The sequence below is a fragment of the Podarcis liolepis genome (assembly GCF_965112155.1).
Source record: "Podarcis liolepis genome assembly, chromosome: 1".
NCBI classification, from domain to species: Eukaryota; Metazoa; Chordata; class Lepidosauria; order Squamata; family Lacertidae; genus Podarcis; species Podarcis liolepis.
The window spans coordinates 47,364,773-47,385,422 of NC_139554.1; the positions used below are offsets into that span (position 1 = coordinate 47,364,773).

The 20,650-nt window shown below is 41.5% G+C and overlaps 1 protein-coding gene across 2 annotated transcripts in view; it reads right to left on the reverse strand.

Annotated features, from left to right (window-relative positions):
* The window catches only part of SMOC1 (SPARC related modular calcium binding 1), a 60,004-nt gene extending 40,187 nt beyond the window's left edge, over positions 1 to 19,817 (reverse strand). Inside the window, exons 1-3 of one of the 2 annotated variants that reach the window (XM_083509122.1) lie at positions 19,472 to 19,817; positions 5,273 to 5,444; positions 3,768 to 3,880 (exon numbers count right to left, since the gene is read on the reverse strand). In XM_083509122.1, the coding sequence (XP_083365248.1) occupies positions 3,768 to 3,880; positions 5,273 to 5,444; positions 19,472 to 19,576 (390 nt within the window). In that variant the 5' untranslated portion in view covers positions 19,577 to 19,817. The remainder of the gene's footprint in view (positions 1 to 3,767; positions 3,881 to 5,272; positions 5,445 to 19,471) is intronic. The other variant, XM_083509123.1, reaches the window with a different exon arrangement.
* Positions 19,818 to 20,650: the final 833 nt, after the last annotated feature.

A 20,650-nucleotide genomic window follows, 5' to 3' on the forward strand; every position in this document is an offset into this window, starting at 1 on the left:
CTTACAAGCCTTTTTGAATCACAACCAAATGATCACCACATTAGAGATGAGGGGGGCAGAAAATGTCTTGCTTAAATTCATCCAGAAAGTCTACAGCTGAATAAAGAATGGAACACACCAACTGAGGACAGACCATTTCAGTTCTCCAAGTTCCTCATTTTCCCAGTTATAAATTCAGTTCTCCAAATTTTGTGAAGCAATTTGTGGTCATTTTTTTAAAAAACCTGATGGAAATTCATCAGCATTTTAGGGAAAATTTCTACTAATAAACACATTTTTGTGCATTTTGATTAATATATGCATTTCTGAAATCAATTTCCCTAAATATAAAACATTTTCTGCCCATTTTCCCCTATTACATGAATTTTGGGGCATAACATTTGGTTGGAGAACTGCATCACAAAATTCAGAAAACTGCAAATTTCAAAGGATGGCCGTGTTTCAGTTTCCATAGTGATTTGAGAAGTGTGAATTAAGCAGTTTCTCATTAAAATGCAAGCAACAGCCAAATCTCCTTCATCCCTAACCCTAGCTCATAGCTCATGATTTTAACCACTATACTACACTCATATTTCATGTTCTTAACTCTTATGCTGCACAAGCTTTTGGGTGACTACCTAGGCTTTCATACGCATTTTCATTCTGGATTGCCACCTACAAATTTCCATCACATGGAAAGCAATGCTTCTTTTGTCTTTTTGTCAAATTTAGATAAACACACAGCTTAAAAGCTCCCAGCTCAAATTGACCAAATAGCAGCAAATATCGCACAACAGAACTGCTCTGTCACCATTTCCCAAATTAATTAGAAGTGCTGTTACGACCCTCCCCACCCCTACGTCAGACACATCAATTACAGTGTGTGAAGTAGAACAAAAGCCAACACTTCAACCAGTGGGCCCTTAAATAAATTCCTGCACCCATAAAAACCATTAGAATATGAAAACATTAAAACTGTAGCCACTGGCAGGCTCCTCTGGGAGAATGGGGCCTTTGTTGAGGTCTGTTCAGTTCCTCACTGAAGATGCCAGAATGAGGTTTCAAAGGACTACATAAACATTTTAACAAGCTGGCAGGATCGTCCATTATAACTTGACAGAGGCAAATCAAGGGCCGATTTGTTTCCACTCCATCTTCTGGCGAAGGGAAAACATAGAATTGTATGTGTATGGAAAATACAGGCACTGGCCAGGATTAATCATATGGCTCAGTATGCTGCCGACAGGAGCCCATGCTATAATGAAGTCTGTGCCTGCCCTTCTTCCCTCGTACTGACTCCTACATCATTTCTCAGAGCTAAAATACAGCAGCCGTTGTCCTGTAACAACTTAGGAAATCAGAGGCCATGTTCAAAAAGTTTAGTGGTACAGAAATCTAATACTGGTAGCCTGAACTGCATGGGGAGTGTGATGGTTTGGGTGGGGGGGTATTTGCTCCAAGGTGTCTGCCAAGCAGTGTTCTCAGAGCTATAAAATAGTTGTAGCAAACTTCACAGAGTAGGATTGGTGGGGCTGGTAGAACCAGGTATGTGTGTCTGCCTAACTGTTCCTAGCCCTGTACAGAGGAAGAGTGGGATCAGGTATGCTGTCAGTACAATTTGCACATGTACAGTTGTAGGTATACAGGTCTCCAGCTGTGTGATCAGGAACCTGGTTTTTTCCATGATTCTCAACTATGTGACATGCAAACTGGAGTTCATATGCAAACATGAAGCTGAACATATCATGGTTGAAAGCAGAAACAGCATATACAATCTCACTTCTACCAATATATACAGTGGTACCTCGGGTTACATACGCTTCAGGTTACAGACTCTGCTAACCCAGAAATAGTACCTCAGGTTAAGAGCTTTGCTTCAGGATGAGACCAGAAATCGTGCTCCGCTGGCGTGGCGGAAGCGGGAGGCCCCATTAGCTCAAGTGGTCTTCAAGTTAATAATAGTTTCAGATTAAGAACGGACCTCCAGAACGAATTAAGTACTTAACCCGAGGTACCACTGTAGTTGGTATAGAAAGCAGAGTTCCTGGGTACACAGAAAGACTCAGATGTAAATATATGCCAGCCTGAGAAGGGAGCATATATACAATATATGGAGTATAGGGTACAGAGGTCTGTGGGGAATACATGGAGTATAGGGTACACAGGCTTGTGGAATGCACCCCCCCCCCCAGGATGGCTTGCCTGGCACCTTCATTACTAATATTTAAGCACTAAGCAAACTATTGTTTAATCAGCCAAAGGCCTGGGCGAAGAACAATCTTTGGCCTTTTAAATGTGTGGGGATATCAGTTTTGTTTTTTTGTTTTCGTTTTGTTTTTATGTTATGTATTTTGTGTTTTATACTGTAAACTGCCCTGTGATATTCAGATGAAAGATGGTATACAAATTAAATAAAGAAGAAAAGTCTGAAGTAATTATTTGTCTATCTTTTGAACACATTTAAATCCCACTTCTGTTTCATGATGGAACCAAAGGATGCATGTGGTTCCCAGGCAGCCATTCATCCAGGCACTAACCAGACCCAATGAGCTGATGCCCTTATATGACTTCAGATTATAATATGAAGTACTAAACTAAAACATTTCCCCCAAAACAATAGCTTGATATACCCAGATTTGGTGAGCACTGGAGGAAAAGAATTCTACTGTGTTGGGACAACCAAAGAGAACTCTTCACTGTGTGTTCTAGATGTACTGATTAGTGAAATCTTCAAGAACTGCAATATGGCATGAATGGAGGAGGCAGACTTCCAAAGGTAGAATTGCAAGTAGCTAATTCTGTTTAGCTTACAGTGTAGGCCCAATAGGATTACTCCCTTGTGAGTGCAGCAGTATGTAGAACAGTCATTTCCATTTTAGGGATGTGCTTTAAAATATTTGATACAGAGCTAAAACAGCTGAGACATTTCAGTTTTTCTACAAGCAAAAGCTAAAAAATAAAGGGGAAAAAACATTGCTGTTCCTAAGGCTCACTGACCCCCTTCCAAGTAGGCATTTTGATAAGGAATCACATCAAAGGACAGATAAGAAATGAAAGATAAACATTTTCCCCTCCTCTTTGAATAACAAGGCGGCAGGGGCAATAGGAAGAAAAACATTCATTTTGTATGCAGGAAAACACTTTTCCAAGAGAAAAAAAGAATCCAGTCTTGGGAGGATGCTGTAGTTAAGGAATTCTCAGCATGGCCAAGTGAGTTACATGGGCACATGCATGTAAACAAACAGACAGTGTCTGTAAATACAGACATGCTAGAATGTTAAGGTTCTTATTTTTAAAAAAGGTTACTGAGCAACAGATTTTCTGGGCTAGGGTTTTATGGAAAGCACAGGTGTCTGAAAATTATTTCCAAATATTGAATATAGATGTTAAATCCGACCCATATATTTTATTATACAGTGGTACCTCGGGTTACAGATTCTTTGGGTTATGCATTTTCAGGTTATGGACCGCGGGAAACCCGGAAGTACCAGAAAGGGTTTCGCCACTTGCACATGCACAGAAGCGCCAAAGTGTGTCACGCGCGTGCACAGACACGGCGCTGCAGGTTGCAGACATGCCTCCATCACGGATTACATCCGCAATCCGAGGTTCCACTGTACACCTTGTATTTGGGTATAGATAGCTGAGTATAAAATACACAAGCAAAGTACAACACACATTTAAACTATGTTTCTTTCTGCAAAATACACAAAAGTGACAAAGCTTAGGCAATCCATTCCATGCATCTTCTCAACAAAAAGAAACAAGAATCTTGATGAAAATCTTACTTGGGTGAATGATCCATCCTCAGTGCACTCTGGAATGAAGACTGCTTCTTGCGGCTTCTTTGCTTGATCCAGAGCTTGAGCCCTTTCTATTCTGCATTTGCTTTGACCAGCATCTGAAGGGGACAAAATCCACTAGGAATTCAAGTAGCAGCAGGCAGTACAAGACACCACCCATTGGTGCTTCCACACATGGGCTATTTAGCAGCAACCAATCATTGTTGCTCTGCTTTAAACTGGAATCAGAATAGCAGCTCTGCTTCAAATGTTCTGGAACTAAAACAACATTTTGTTGCCAAGTGGAGATCCCCCTTAGCTCAGCCCCAATTGTTGGTAGTAGGAACAGAAAGAACTGTCCATTTCAGTTCTGCTTCCAGTTCTTAAATTCAGGTCTCCACATTTTTAAGCATTTTGTGAATTAAGGAGGAAAAATCCTCATGAACATTCATCAGCATTTTAGTGCAAATTTCTCTTACCATATTTGTATAAGCAGTTTTGACTAATGTACACATTTATAAGCATTTTTGCTAATATTTATGTTCGCTAATAATTTCATTTCTCTGCCGATCAAAATATGTATTTTACCATCTGTTTGGTGAACATCACGAAATTCGGGTAAGCGTGAATTTTGAATGATAGTTGCATATTTGTTCACATATTCTTTCAGAAAGTGAAAATAAGATGGAGTCAGGTTTAAATGCATAAAGAAGCAAATTTATCCCCTACCCCTAGATGGGAGGAAATTTTTAAATTGAAACCATTATATGGGGGAGGGGGTTAAATACTCCACCCCCGTCACTGAACTCCAAATCATCATTGCCTCCTGTGCTGCAATTTGGCAGCAGAGGAAGGGCGGGAGAAGAATCTGATGGAGAGGCATTATTATGGGTAAAGGGAAGGGTTAAAGTTGATCCTCCAGAGGACCTTCAGTCCATAAAAAAGAAAATGTCTAGAGCAATCCATATAAGTGGCCAAGCTACTGAACAGTTACATAACTGGTCACCTACATTTGGGGGAATGCATAGCTGTTCCACTGAGAAAGAAAAAGAAACAGCTCTAAAGGAGGAAAACAGAGTTTGAAAATGGAAAAGCAGGAGGACACCTTGCAAAGTTACCAAAATGGAGTGAATGAAATACAGCCTGTAAAATAAACTCACTCACAGTGCACTTTTATCCCTTCACACTCCATTAATATAACTTTGCTATCTTATTTTATCTTTTAAGCGCCTTGAGGCTCTGTCAAGGGAAAAGGCAGGGAATGAATGAATGAATGAATGAATGGATGGATGGATGAATATGCACTGTGTGAAGAATACAGTGCAAAGCTGTATACAAATTGTTGAAATAAATAATGCTAGCCATTTCCTCCTCAACAAACTGTTATTTGCAAATACAGATAATCCTAGGAGGTGCTTATCTAGCGTAATGCAAGAATCAACTTACAGTCTGGAAAAAAAAGACGAAACACTCCCATACCATTGCCAATAAAGCCACTTTCATTTCCTTACCTTTACATCTGCCTCGATGAACCACACTCAGGCTTGCATCCCTGCATTTTGCTCTCTGATAGTCACACATTGACTCATATGTCCTGCCATCTGAAGCACAGAGGGGCTTGGTTGGGGACCTGGAGCAGTGGAGGTTACATTGCGGGTCTCTGTCACGATCACTTATTAAAAACTAAAGGTGAAAAACAGGAAGTAAAATATATGTTTTTTAAAATAAAAAATGAATGTGAATTTTAATACATTTTGTTTACTTTTTCTAGCGTTATTAATGTGTTTGCATATATATCCTCTCTGAAGATATTCTCCCTTGCTTTGTCTGGTCCATCAGCTATGGTCACTGCTGGACAGGGATAGCCTGACCACTGTGTTGATCACTTCTAAACTGGATTTCTGCTATTCACTGTATGTGGGGCTGCCCTTCAGAAGCTCCAGCTGATGCAGAATGTGGCAGCCAGACTGCTGGTGGGGGCGCATGACTGGTGCTATGGGATGCCTCTGTTAAAACAGAAGCACTGGCTGCACATCCACTACCAAGCCAGGTTCAAGGCCCTTGTATTAATGTACCAAACCCTGAACGACTTAGGACCAGGACACCTTAGGGACCAGCTGAATCCTTATATCCCAACTCAACCATAGAGATCATTTCCAGAATGTCATTGGCTGTCCCTCAAGTTTGTGAAGCCCATTTGATACCAACATGAAACAGCCTTTATTGTCGTTGACCAAATGCCTCCCGATTCAATCTTTAAACACCTGCTAAAACTTCTTCTATTCCACCAGGCTTATGCAGGCAATTAAAAACACACCTTTCCATGATAGTTAGTTGATGGCCTCTTATTTTGTTTTATTGCCATTCGTTTGTGTGTGTGTATAACTGCTTTCATTTTTGGCCTAAGAGAGCACTGCAGTGTCCACTAATGCAAGCTTTCTGCGCACTTACAAAGACACAATTCAAAAGGTGAAAGTCTCAGCATTTCCTTCAGTTTACCTTATCACTTTTCCCCAAGGATCCAACCAAATTTACGTCAGAACTGTCTCAAGAGACCAGCATGCGGATAGAGGCATGCACCACGAGGAAAAGTCAGAGTCACTGCTGTAAACACCGTTCTTACAATTGGTGCAACAGTTGTGTAAACCTTTATGTATTTCTTTATTGTTACATTTATAGCCCCCTTTTCCTGAAAGTTGCTCAAGTTGACATATGTGATTTTCCCACTCTTTATCTTCACAACAACTCTGAGGTGGGTTAGGCAAACAGAAGGTGTCTAGCAAAATGTCACCCAGCAATCTTCAAGACTAAATAGATCTGAAACGAGGTTTTCCAGACCCTAGTTTGAATACTCCAATCACTACACCACATAGGCTCTCTTTCAAAACTAAAGAGAACAGGTATATAAATCTGATAGATGTTTTCCAAGTCCAAAGCTGCTAAAAACACACAAAGTTCCAGGCTTGCTGGCCTGGCCAAAGCAGGCATTTCTGAAGCGTGCATCTTTGCACAGTTACTTCATTTTCAAAACCAAAACCCTAAGCTCTACAGATTTAAAATCAAATTATTCTCTATGCCAACTCACTCTTGTGGAGGAAGCCTATACAAACAAGAGCTGACAGAAGACACATGAATTCTACACTTCATGCACTGTAGGCCATGGTTCTGCATTTGTTCCCCTGCCCCTTTTAATCTACGATTTTGCCTCTTGCCTAAACAAACACATTACACAAATTTCCAGGGTTTGGGGATTTTGTTTTATTTTTTGCAGTGTGTTGGTGATGGTGCAGGTGTTAAATAAAAATCTGTATAAAATAGCCTATCCTGCTTTTTTTGCCAGTGCTTTTTTGCAATAGTACTCACCGGTACATAGTACCGTCACCTCTTTCCTTGCTGCCCGTGGCAGCCATTTTGTGCTGGTGCCCACTGCATTTTTATCAAGGTATGAGTATCAGCACCTCATTTTTTTTACCAAAAAAAGAGCACTGCATACCACATTTTGAAAAGCTGAGGAAGGGTCATAGCTATGTAGGTATTTTTGCAGCAGCATTTTAAAGCAGTACATGTATTTAAGGCTGGATAAAGAGTTTCTCCTCTGCCGGGGGGGGGTGTCAAATCATGGGTCCCCATAAAATAAGCACCCTATCTCAAACAGGCAGCCAGTTCTGAATGTGTTTAACAGCACAATATATTTATATATCACTGTCAATTGCGGCTCATTTTCTTGAGCTACCTGTTCTGCATGTAAATCACTACTTTTAAATGGCACAGTTGCAGCTTTTGATTGTAATCTCTGGAGGCCCAATATCAAGTGTACAGAGAAAGCAAGCACTTGTGATACTTTACGTAACCCCCACGCCCTACTACTAACACTACTACTACTATTTCAGGACTGGCCAATTTTAGATAATAGAATAGTGGATTCTGTGGGGGTGGAAACAAGCAGGTAAAGGGCAGTGTTGAATACTTTAGGCTTACGCTCTGTACCTAAGTTTCAGGATTCAATGATCTTTTGAATCCTGCTATAATATGGCATCTGAGCCCACAACAGGATTTTGCAGTAGCCTCTCTCTTCTAAATGCACAAATTCTTGGGTGACTGCTACAGGAAGCCTTTCTGAAGTATTCAAAAGAGGACTTAAACCCTTTACTTTTGAACATGCATTTACACAGGTGCACGTTTATAGCTGCTTCCCGGACTAACTCCAGCCTCCTCTGACCTGGGAAGGCAGCAGAGGTGAGATAAGAGAGGTCAGAAGATAGCTAAATTTGCCAGGCAAGAGCATCTGCTCTTTCTCTCCACACCTCAGCACCACCGCTGACAAAAACAACAAACACTGATTAAAGAACTTTTAATGTCTGAGAAAAAACAGGTTTCTTGCAGCTGCTCAGGAGCTGGAAGCACTTTTAGGATTTTGCTTGGGAAAGGTCTGTCCAGACAAAGGGGGGGGGGAGAGAGAGGTTTGGTGGTCACTTTATTTAGAGCTCTCATCTGTGCACAATGCACATCAAAACCCACAACTGAGCAGTTTGGGCAAGCCTTTGTGAAGCTGCAATCAGCACCCAAAGAACTTCCCTGCAGCAGAAAGAACAAATTTGGACTGATTATCATCATTCAACCAAGGAAGAGGAAGTGAGAGATAGAAAACAAAGGAGCTGGGGCAGGAGCTCACAGCCAACCGATACTATCATCTGTGTGTATGACATGAAAAGCATGGCATCTATTCTTTTTCTTTGCCGCCCAAGTTATCTTAGTATCTTTTTTCCAATCTACAAATGGAGAACTGAGACCTCATTTGCAAAGCGACCAGATGCTGAAATGTGCAGCAAGCCTATATCAAAGATAGATGTATCAAAGCACACCATCTTGCTTTATTGCCACAGTCATCCTTTACAGCTGTATCTTAATACATCATTAGCATTCATGTGTGTTTTCCTTAAGTCCTCCTAAGGCGGCATCATGACTACTTGGCCCAGTCAATTTATACACAAACAAAATTACTAATGCATTGCTTTTAAACTAAGTAAACAATGCAGATCTCCACAAGCTACAGGCTGTCTAAATATCAAAATGTTGAAGGTACCGTGGATTAACACAACATCAGGCTATTCCATATAAACAAAGCTGTACAGTGGTACCTCGGTTTACGAACTTAATCCATTCCGGAAGTCCGTTCTTAAACTGAAATTGTTCTTAAACCAAGGCACACTTTCCCTAATAAGGCCTCCCGCCGCCGGTACCCTTCCACTGTTCAGCTTCCGTTCTTAGACCAAGGTAAAGTTTGCAAACCGGGACACTACTTCTGGTTTTGCAGAGTTCGTAAACAGAATAGTTCATAAAAAGGGCTGTTCTTAAACCGAGGTACCACAGTATAGAGTTGTATCCAACAGCAGTCATAGTCAAAACAGACTGGCTGAAATTAATGGTCTTGGCTAACTTAGGTTCATTAATTTCAATGGGTCTCCTCAGGGTAGAATTTAGTTGGCTACGACCCATAAGCATTTTGACATTTCTCCCTTCAAATTCTAGGGTGCCAAATTTTCTTTATGGCTTCACCTTAAAGGTACTGTCAAGTAGTAATATTAATGGGTCAATGTTGCTTTTTTCTGTTTGATTTGCCCAGGAATCAAGCCAATTCTAGCATTGTTTCCTGGTAGATCAAAGACAAGCAGAGTTAGCATGATGATCACCGCATCACAAACTCAACTAAGGCAGTACCAAGCCCCTTAACTATGCATATTGTTCCATATGAGAGTTATTTTACACACAGAGACAATAATTTAGTGTGTCTGCTGATGCTTAATGAACTTGCTGTTTAGCAACCATTTTGCTTGTTTGCATGACCCGTTAAAATGTTGTCAGAAGCACCAATACATAATGAACAATTCACAATTCTAGTCTAAAACAAAAATTTTATTATGTCCTTCATGTTTGCAGAGTAAATATGTGGATGTAGGTACACATGGTGCTTTAGGATGCTGTAGGGACAGGATCACTGAAACTCACTGGTTGCACAGCAGTATGTGTTGATGAAATTCACTCTGCCCAATATCACATCTCCATCTGTTGACTTAAGAGTGACTGGTTCTTAATGCTACACTTATTGCTTTAATCCATCACCTGTCTCCTAGTGGAGATAAATGTTCTGACCTGGAGATAATTTCCTATAAATACACAGCATTTAAGAAATGTAACCAAGAAATATTTGCAGCCAAGAAATGAAATAAATCAGGTCTTGAATTTAGGGTAGGAGACACAACATTTGAGTGATATAAGCTGAGCTCTTCTGATTTGCCAAGTGGTAAAATCCTCACCTTATGCTATATGTTTCTCCTCCTCACATAATTGGTTCCTCCCTTAGAAGGAAACACTAAGATACTGATGTCAGGGCAGAAAGTAAATTGTACAACACATTACAGGGGAAGAAAAGGTAAAGAAAAGACATCTTGTGCTAAGAGAGTAGCTCTGCACTTAGCAGTGGTTTTTCCATTCAACCTTCCAGCATACATTTTGAATTTCAGGATAAAGCCATTACAGCTTTCCTTGTAACAATAACCAGAGGCAACGGTAACTTAACACTAATGCAACTGGTATTTTAAACCCTCACCCCACAATGGCTTGCAACCCTCTTCCAACTGACTAGTAGACCAGGATTATTTTATGTCTCTATTCTAGCAGTCGTTAAGGAATGTGTAAATGTTGTAACCATTTGGGGCTTTTAAAGTTATAAGCATATAGCTCAGTCGGTAGAGCACAAGACTCTTAATCTCAGGGTTGTCGGTTTGAGTCCCATGTTGGGCAAAAAGAATCCTGCATGGCAGGGAGGATGGACTAGATTACCCTAGGGATCCCTTCCAACTCTACAATTCTATGATTCTAAGGTGAGTAATAGGAGGCATTATAGAGGGGCATTCAATGAATCTGAATGTTTGAAGATCCAAGGCAGGTAAAAGGTAGTACAGTAAGCCAGCAACTTATGTGCATTTAACTTGTGAACATTCAGCTTTATTGCAGGGGCAGGGATAGAAAGGGGGCAAAGGTTCTTGGGAAAATGACCTTGGCAATCCTGCCTGCCATTGAATCCAATCTACAGTGGTACCTCGGGTTAAGAACTTAATTCATTCTGGAGGTACGTTCTTAACCTGAGGTACCGCTTTAGCTAATGGGGCCTCCCGTTGCCGGTGTGCAGCCGCTGCGTGATTTCTGTTCTCATCCTGAAGCGAAGTTCTTAACCAGAGGTACTATTTCTGGGTTAGCGGAGTCTGTAACCTGAAGCGTCTGTAACCCGAGGAACCACTGTATTTTGACTATACACAATTTTGGCATTAAGTGCAATCCCCTGAACATAACCTCCATGCAAATTGCTGACTTACTGCATTTCTTCACGCAGCACATTGTAAACTATAGAATTCACTCATAAGAGGCAGTGATGGCAACTGACTTTGATGATTTTAAAAAGAGGACTGGACAAACTCATGGAGGACAAAGCTATCCATGGCTACAAGCCACAACGGCTAGGTCAGTTGCTGGGAGTTGCAAGTGAGGAGAAGACTATGGTGCCCTGGTCCTGGTTGTGGGCTCCCCATGCACATCTGGTTGGCCACTGAGAAGAGGATGCTGGACTAGATAGGCCATTGTCCTGATCCAACAGGGCTGTTCTTATGTTCTTATTACGAGAGCATAATCATTTTACTGGACAACTTATTATACACCTTGTTCCTGCTGCATGAAATGGTTCCCTTTTTTAAAGTCTCCATTGATTTATTATAATTGAACAGAAGTATTTCAAATCTGTGGGACGATCCAAGTGCTTGATGAGCTCAGCTTTTAGACAGTCTCACTCTTCATGCAGTTGTTTTATCTTGTGCTAGTTCTTCTTGCAGATCCTTGAGGACTCTGGCTTTGGAGCAGGTTTCTATAAGCTTCCTCCAGCATAAATGACTAAAATGAGTTATCTTGTATTTCAGCGCAGCTATATTCTGTCCAAGTGTCTGTATTCTGTGCAGCTCCTGCTTTGGGATGCATCCAGTGTAATCTGGGGGGTCAGAGTGCTGAGACTCAGAGAAGAGCAAACAGGCTTTAGCTGAACTCCTGGTGCAAAAGGACTTTGCGACAGCAATGTATAAGATCAGTTTCAATTTGCACAACTCAAGAGACCCCATGATGTCCTCTGCCAGTTAGAGAAATGTTTTGAAATACTCCAATGGTTTGCTCACTGAACTGCACCCACGCTAATCACAGCCTATCCAAACTCACAGTAAAGGTAACAGCGCTGCACATGTTTTGCATTTTACATGGGAGACCACCAACAGAATATTTATTGTTTTGTGGAGGAGACAAAAATTGAGTTTGACTGCTTGTGGTCACTGAAGTCCTTGAGTACTTTCTGGGGGAAAGAAGGGGGAAAGTCCATGTTGTGCCCTACCCTTAGGGCTCAAGGCACATGGCAATTCTATACAATATGAAGGCACCCAGTTTCCTATCTGGAGATTCACAATTTAGATTCAGGCACGAGAGGAGGGGAAGAAAAGGGGACAAACACACATGGCCCACTGTGACTCTTTCTGGCAGTAAGCTGTAGTAGATAGGTAGCCGTGTTGGTCTGCCATAGTCAACTTAGTTGGTCTTTAAGGTGCTACTGGAAGGAATTTTTTATTTTGACTATGGCAGTAAGCTGTTTGACATTGGAACTGACTCCCATGAGATGTGGTGGAATTTCCTTCCTTGGAGGTTTTTCAGCAGATGTTGGATGGCCATCATGTCTATTTTAGTTGAGATTCCTGCATTTCAGGGTTCAGATTAGATGACCATCTGAGTCCCTTCCAATTCAACAGTTCTATGATTATATGAAGTGTGTATCTTAAGATGCAGACTTCATGCCAATCCACTTGGATCTTGACAGCAGCTTTCTATTATCAACTGTCAAATTTATAAGGCTTTGATTGAAGCAAAGCCACAAGACAACCCAGCTGAGTTTTGCGGCTCATCTGTTGCTTGTTGTATTTAAAAGCCTCTCATAGGCTGTCCTTCAGTTTTTGTTGATTAGGTCTAGGGAGCCTGAGAATGAAGAAATGTGTGTCTGTGTGTAGTCAAAACATTTCCCCACAATTGAGATAAAGAAGCTTGTTGAGATTATATTGGGAACATTTTTTTCATCAACACAACCCGATTCTCAGGTCTCCTAGTGTTGTTTTCCCCAGATGGTGAAAGTACATACAAGTCCTTTCTGTTTCTCAAACATAAGCAACCAGAATAAGTTTGGGAATTGTTGCTCTATGCAAGGTAATTCAGTGTACACAAACTGGTGGGCATGGGAAGGCTCATTTTGGTATGGCTTATGTGTTCATTCTGTCAGGCCACACGTGCTTTGCATTTTTGTTGACACTGTATGTAAACTTCTGCTTAGAAAGGGATTAACATTAATTCTGTGAACAGAGTATTTACGCAAGGGTCTCCAGGACACATTTTGATATGTGCCAGACAGAAGACACATGTACTCCCAAATACAAACTGCTTCTTAAGATACAATCTGATGGATTCTCACATCTTTTGTTTGGGTATTATTCATATAGAGGCAACATTATCTTGCAATGGGAAGAAGCCAGCTTCCTTTTTGAGAGATACCACAAGTATCCTTGGCACTCTTATTTAAGGAAACTAAGCCCTAGAGCCCTATCCCTGAACTTCTCACTGCTCAGAGAATGAACAGTGTTTTAACAGGAGAATTCGTATGTTTATCAGGGCACTACGCTCTCAGGCATTAAATATTTTTTAATTTGCTTATACATAATCTGTGCTGGGCCCTTCCAAACACTTAAATTCTCATACAAACCTTTTAGCAGATCATCTGCAATAATTCTGATCCATACAGCATCTCTTCCACATAAGTGATGTTGCAGGGCTGGGCACAATCTTATTTACTGCTTGCTTGTGGACTTGTTATTTGCAGGGAGCGGAGTTTTAAGAAAACACATTGGAACTTGGAAGATGTTAAAGAGCTGCGTATCATAATTCTAGAAACATGAACATTTGTTTTTGGTTTTGTACAATAAGGCCTGCAGGGAAGGAAGAGTAAGAAACTATTTACAAGCTACTTGAACACTAGTTGCATATGCCAATACATGCTGAAGTGTAGAGCTGTCACCCATGCTGGGTAATTTCTTGTGGTTGCAAAGTCCGAATCTTAAACCCACAAGCACACAGTTTAAATGTATTGCAAGCAATGGAGGCCGTATCCAGTGTTGGTAATACTCAGAACAGACCCACTGAAATTAATGGTCAAAAGCATTAATGTAAATGGGTCTACTTTGAGTTGGACCCAACCCTGAAGCAGCAACAGAATTCCAACACAAGAAATGAGAAGGAAGACTTTAGTCATCACTTCACCGCAGGAAAGGAATTTATTATGACTAACTGGCCAAGATAGTATTTAGTACTGAAACCATGAACTGCCTCACATATTTAGGTACACTAGTCAATACACCACATCCAATGGAAGAACAATCACACTGAGCACATACTTTCATAAGCTATTTATAAACCTAAGCAAAGTTTTAAAATTAGGATGTGCAGGCAAATATTATGTTGTGCTTTTCTCCTGAAAGGTGTTAAAACATCTCTACAGCATGTAGTAAGAACAGTATTTTCCTACCTGTCCCAACCAATAAAATATATTAGGCTCCTGGTAAGGAATTGGGGGGGGGGGAGAGAAAGAAAGACACAAGAGAACACAGGGCAGTGTGAAAGGTATTACCAACCAGCATTTATTTCGCAGAACTAAAGGTTCCAGACCTGAACGTTATGTGCCTCATTGTAGAGACCACAAGAGCATGATTGCATAATTAAGAATGGTAGAATGGCAGCTACTTGTATGAAAAAGAACAGGCCTCTACCAATCCACAAGGGCAAGAAGACTTGATTCACTGGTGCGGGCCTCTGCTGAGTGTGACAAGAGGATCCCACAACTCTTCTCTCCCAGCTTAGGAACAGGAAAGTAGTTGTTCTTCATTGCACTGAGCTTTAAAGCAAGCAGAAGCAGTATGAGCTTGCCACAACAATTCTTCATCTACATTTATTACTGATACACAAAGAACCAGTTGCCTAAGAAGTACTGGTTACAAGTACTTGTACAAGTCGGAAATGATCATGTACAATTTTTCCCCTGTGCAGGACCTATGTCCATTAAGGGGGGAGGGACAATGATTTCAGGTAGGTAGGTAGGATGATTTCCAAACCCTTTCTAGTCTAGTACATCCTTATGCTGCAAGCTGTTATCAGGTAGCTGGCTAGTTACAGCAGAGGTCCAAGGAAGCTGCGCTTCCCAAGTCCTCCACCATCATAAACATTCACACAAAAGAGCTCTACAGAAATAGTGCCAAGACCGATCCCCAATCCCACTCTTTGGCCTATCTCATACTTCCATCTCATGCTCAGATTACCTTTAAAAGCTTTCACTATACTGTGGGAAAATGCAAACAAGAAGGGCCTGATGGAAAGTATGGAAGAATTCTCCTGCATATAAATGAACAGACTGATACTGTAGGTAAATTAATCTACAGTTGGCAAGCCAAGCTGACAATGTAGGTAGGTGGGAGAAGGGGGGGGGGGGATTAATTCAAGTGTGATTAGTTATGTCTTCATCTTTTCTTGCTGACACACAGCCAGAAGTTTCTTTTATTCTTCTCTCCAGAAACTGTTAATCTTTCAAACATATAGGGGACAGAAAACTCAGATGTTTCACTATCTCTACCCAATTTAGCAACATATATTTATTATCTAGTAGATTCCACATTCCAGATGACACAAAAAGGTTGTGTCCCCTTTGAAACAGCTCACTATGTTTTGAAACACTACTGTTTAAGTATTTTTAAAAAAATTAAAAAGGGAGAATAGTCAGGGATGAGAGTTTATTTATACAAATATATATTTGTTTTTGTAAAATGGATCAGTTACTCTTCCACAGAAGGGGCTGCAGAAAATTCTTGAAAAAGGTTCTATTTTCTAGTCAGTTTCAGTATTGTGATACATTAGAGAAACCCAAGGTGCATCCTACATTTCAAACACATTGAACGCACATCAAGAGCATAAGATTTTCCCCAAAGAATCCTAGGATGATAGTTTCTTTCTCACATAGCTACAATTCCCAGCCTCATTACCAAACCACAGTTCTCATGGTTCTTTGGGGTAAGACATGCACTTTAGATGTGTGCTGGATATACTTTAAATGGATGGGGCTCTTTTCACCATTACAGTGGTACCTCGTTTTGAGTCCACCCTGTTTAGGGTCCATTTCGTCCAATGTCCAAGGCAAACCCAAAAGTACCGGAATGGGTTACTTCCAGGTTTGCTGCTCGTGCATGTGCAGAAGCGCTAAATTGCGCTTCACACATGCGCAGAGTGGCGCTTTGCCAAGCGTCCCTTTCATCGAGCATCCGGGACTCTGGAACAGATCCCAGATGCAAAAGGAGGTACGACTGTAGATGGCAGTTTCTTGAACCCATATGATAAACTAGTTATCCAGCCTGAAAGTTTAGCCTATAAGGTTATTTTCTCATAGGGAGCAAACTTGTGAAGCTTCACAGGGAAGAAGGAATGCATAGCCATTTAGCATACAGTGGTACCTTGGTTTAAGAACAGCTTAGTTAATGAACAACTTGGATTAAGATCGCTGCAAACCCAGAAGTAGGTGTTTTGGTTTGTGAACTTTGCCTTGGAATAAGAACATGTTCCGCTTCCTGTTGAGTGTGTTCCATTTGTAAACTGATTCCCCCGGTGCTATGGGAAAGCACGCCTTGGTTTAAGAATGCTTTGGTTTAAGAATGGACTTCCAGAACAGATTAAGTTTGTAAACTAAGATACCACTGTACAAGATGCACAATATGTATTATGTTGGGCATTCTTCTCTAGCGTCTTGTGGTGTCTAGTAAATCCTCCAGGCAAGTTTCAGGCATCAACACAACTGAATTGTGGAGCTGTCCTGTTTTCAGCATCTTCTCCATAAATACATGCATTTGTAAAGGGAGCGCTATTACCTAGCCTAATATGCTAGGGAAAGTAACTACTGCTAGAATCAATCTATGGAATGAGAGGGGAGGCAGACTTCATCTAAATCCTTTCAGTGTTTTTTGACATCTTGATAACATACGCAGAGAATAAAATAGCCTCTTTAAAAAGAAATGACACTAAGTGTTTCATTTGATCAGGAGGGGAATCTTATTATTAGAATAACCATCTGCCTCCATCAACTAGGCAGTTTTAACACTCAGGGAGAAAGCACTGTAAGATCTGTAGGATTCAGGGGCAGGACAATGCCATCATTTCCAATTAAACAAAATGAATTCTGTGGATTCAGATTTCCAGTCACTTTTTGCTACTCTGCATTCTCTAATTTTGGGGGAAATCAAAACTCTGATCAAGCTACAGCACTGATTTCACATGCTTGCTACTCCCCCACCTCCCAAACAAGTGGAAGTAATTCCTGAAGAGGATATTATTTAGCAAGCCAGAGCTTTACATCTTCCCCCTTACTGCAGATCTCATAACAGGATTAGAGAAAACTGAGTAATATGGCTTAGCCACTATAAAGCCCTGCAATGAATTATTCAAAAAATGTTTTGTTATGCAGATGGCAGCGTAAAGCACAGCATATTTATACTAGTGACAGCTTTATTGGCAGAGCCTAATGGTCAGGGGAAAGTGTATCAGATAGGATAACCCCCTTTGACTTTCAACATGCTAACAAACGAGCAGGCAAAAATAAAAGCCCCATACTTCTCAAACAAATCACTTGGGAAGGGGGAGGAGACGGGATTTACGAGTTAAACATCCATTAAATCCACAGTTTTACACTGAAGAGGAAACAAGTAAAGAGTTTTAAAGGGCATAGATCTTCCACAACAAAGATAAGGGACGTAAGGTTCGCTGCAAACCAGGAAGAAAAAGAAGCTTTAACTCAAGCACCATCTGAAATTAAAAGTTTGTTGAACCCATGTAGCAAGAAAGTGGCAAATCAGCAGCTGCTTTTTATTGGGCTTAGGGGTCTCTTGAAATAGCTTCTATTCCTCAAAAAGATACTGTGCAGGGAGCAATTAGAGAGGCTTGTAAAGTCAAGTATATAAAAATGGTCTACGTGGATTTAGTTTGATAGACAAGCGTATGTAGTTTATACGGGCTGGCATCAGGATTAGTGTGCTTCGCTTTTCAGCTCAACTGTTCCTAATTAAAGCCCTCAGATACCACAACACTGGAGCTCATGTGAATACTTTCCCAAAGAGAGATGCCACCATCATATCGAGTAGCATGGCTTGGGGATAGAAGTGCTTTAGGTATACACTGGAACTTTAGGTTAAAGCACTCCATGCACAGAGCAGAGACCCTGCTTTTCGGCTGCCCTTTGAATTCAAAGATTTGTGACATGCACTGGAACATTTTGCCACATTTTAGATGTTGTTGTGCTACACATCTGCTCATAAAAGGGGCTAGATGAGGTATGACAGAAGGATGCTTTTTTATTCCTCTATACTGCTTAATAGTAGGGTGTTCTTAAAACATTTTTACAGTCTAGTACTAAGATAGTTCACCAGCAAGCTGGAGAAGAGGGTTCTTCTCGCCTTCTCCTCAGTAACAGCAGTAACTCCATAAACCTTCCAGTCTTGAACAGGGCATTAGATTTAGTGCATAAAATATATAGTACACATACCTGACTTTCCAGCTGGAGAGGTACTGTGTAAGGACACTTTTTAGTGCTTTCCTCAGATCTACCCCCACAATATAGGAGGAGGAGGGAAATGCCTGGCTAATATAGGCTGTTTTATCATTGTTATTTGAAGTCAGCCTATTATCATTAATGGAGCTTTTTCTCAGGTAAGTGAATATAGGACTTCAGCCATAAATGGTTAGAATCCAGAGTTACTCTGCACCAGTCTGAGGTGTGCTATTAATTTTAAAACATCAAAGAAAGCAACTGGTTCTCTCACAAAATATTTTTGGAAATTGTAAAATATTCCCTTTTCGCAAATGATTAAAACATAGTTCTCAACCCTTGTAACCTGGACTTGATGCAACATCAGTGTTCTTATGGGGCATTTAACTCGAGGGCAAACAGATTCATTTACTCACTCCCCTTTGAGACATAAAAAAGGGGAAAGTCCTAAAGCTATGTTTGGATAGCAAGGCAATTTTGTTCAATGCAAAATTAACAAGAGAATGCTAAATTACTCCCTGACCATATGTTCGCCGCACTGCAGTTTTAGCCCTTCATGTTGCGCCTGGGCTTTTGATCCTGGGGATCAAACCACAACAATTAAAAACAAGGCTTAAGAACCCAAGCACGCCCCCCCACACCCACCCCTAGAGGAGTCTGTCTCCCACTTGCCCCACAAAACAGCTCCCCAGAATGGCTGAGCTCCATCTCCAACAACGTGGGGTCAGGAAAGGCACACTGAACCAGTAAGTTGGTGGTGATGGTTTTTTGTGTGTTTTTTTAAATACATTTTCCTCAGGCTGTCTTTCAACAGCCAGTTATAAGTATGAAAGGGAAAAGCTTGCTTTAAAGGAAAAACTTTTTCCCAGCTTCAGTCAAGCCGTTTAGAAGTGACCAGCAAGCCTTATGGAGAAGGAATCTAAACCAGGCGAGGCGTGGCGCAAACTTGAACGCCCCCTCCTCTTCCTCCCACCAGAAACGGCGAGGCAAGCAAGCGAGTTCCACTCACCCGGGGCCCCGTCGCGCGGTGGGCAGAAACCTGAGGCACCACAGCCAGCAGCAGCAGCGCCAACAGCAAGCGAGGAGCCCCGGAGCCCCAGCGTCGAGCAGGCATCGTCAGGGGTGGGGAGGAGGAGGAGGAGGAGGAGGAGAAGGGGAGAAAACGCGGCCACAAAACTTCCCCCTTTCGTCGCTGGTGGCTGAAGGTGTTGGCTTTGGGGTGGCTTCTTCAGCTTGCTGCTTTCCTCCCCTTTGGAAGCCGAGCGAATTCTCCCGCCTTCTGTTCCCCACAGCGAGCGCGTTGTGCCCCCTCCAGCTGCAACAGGTTAAATGCCATTCGAAGGAAGGATTCCTATTATAAAGCGCGCGGCTGGGGCGGGGCCAGGCGAGGCCGGGCCGCTTGACGGACAGCTTCCCTGCGCGGTCAAAAGCGTGAGAAGACACATCCCCACATACATGTGCTTTATCTGTCTGCCTGTCTCTCTTTCGCTACTCCTGGTTTTGGGCAATCTTTTGAATGTTTTTACATCCCTGCTCTTAACGGGTTTCTTCTCATCGAGAGTTTTCATGTTTTGGGTTCTGTTTTTAGAAACGAGGTTTTCTGTCCAGTCAAGCGGTATATAAATGGCGTGAAATGAAAATTATAAAGGGCAGCAGCACAGCCTTCATACTTTTCCTCTGTGCTTGTTTTGCAGCTGAAATCGGCCCATTTGTGCACTCTCTCTCACACACACACCACAAAGGACACAGAATAATAGAATTGACATTTTGTAGAGATATAAAAGTTCCACCCCAAGAAGGAATCGGAAGCTTGATTGAAGTTAGGATACAGCCACAGTTCGTTTTTTCCCCCAGTGGGCTGGCCAATCCGAAACATTTTCTACCCAGAAGTAGTACTTCAGTAATAAATAAGGTTGAACTTTTTAAAATTCTGGATAAAATAATTTAATTTTGGAGAGAACAATTGGACTAGCATCAGAAGCAACCTGCTAAAGGTTCGCACAGTCCCATCTGTCAAGCTTGGTGGTCCCTATGTCAATAGTGGTTGATGTGTATAAAAATGAAGGAACTGAGGCTTTGGATCACCAAAAATGGTTGACAGCATCTTGAGCACACACACCCTCCCCCCCCCAAAAAAACCCCAGGGCTGCCAGCTGAAGACATTTTGGTGCCAGCAGGAGACCCCAAA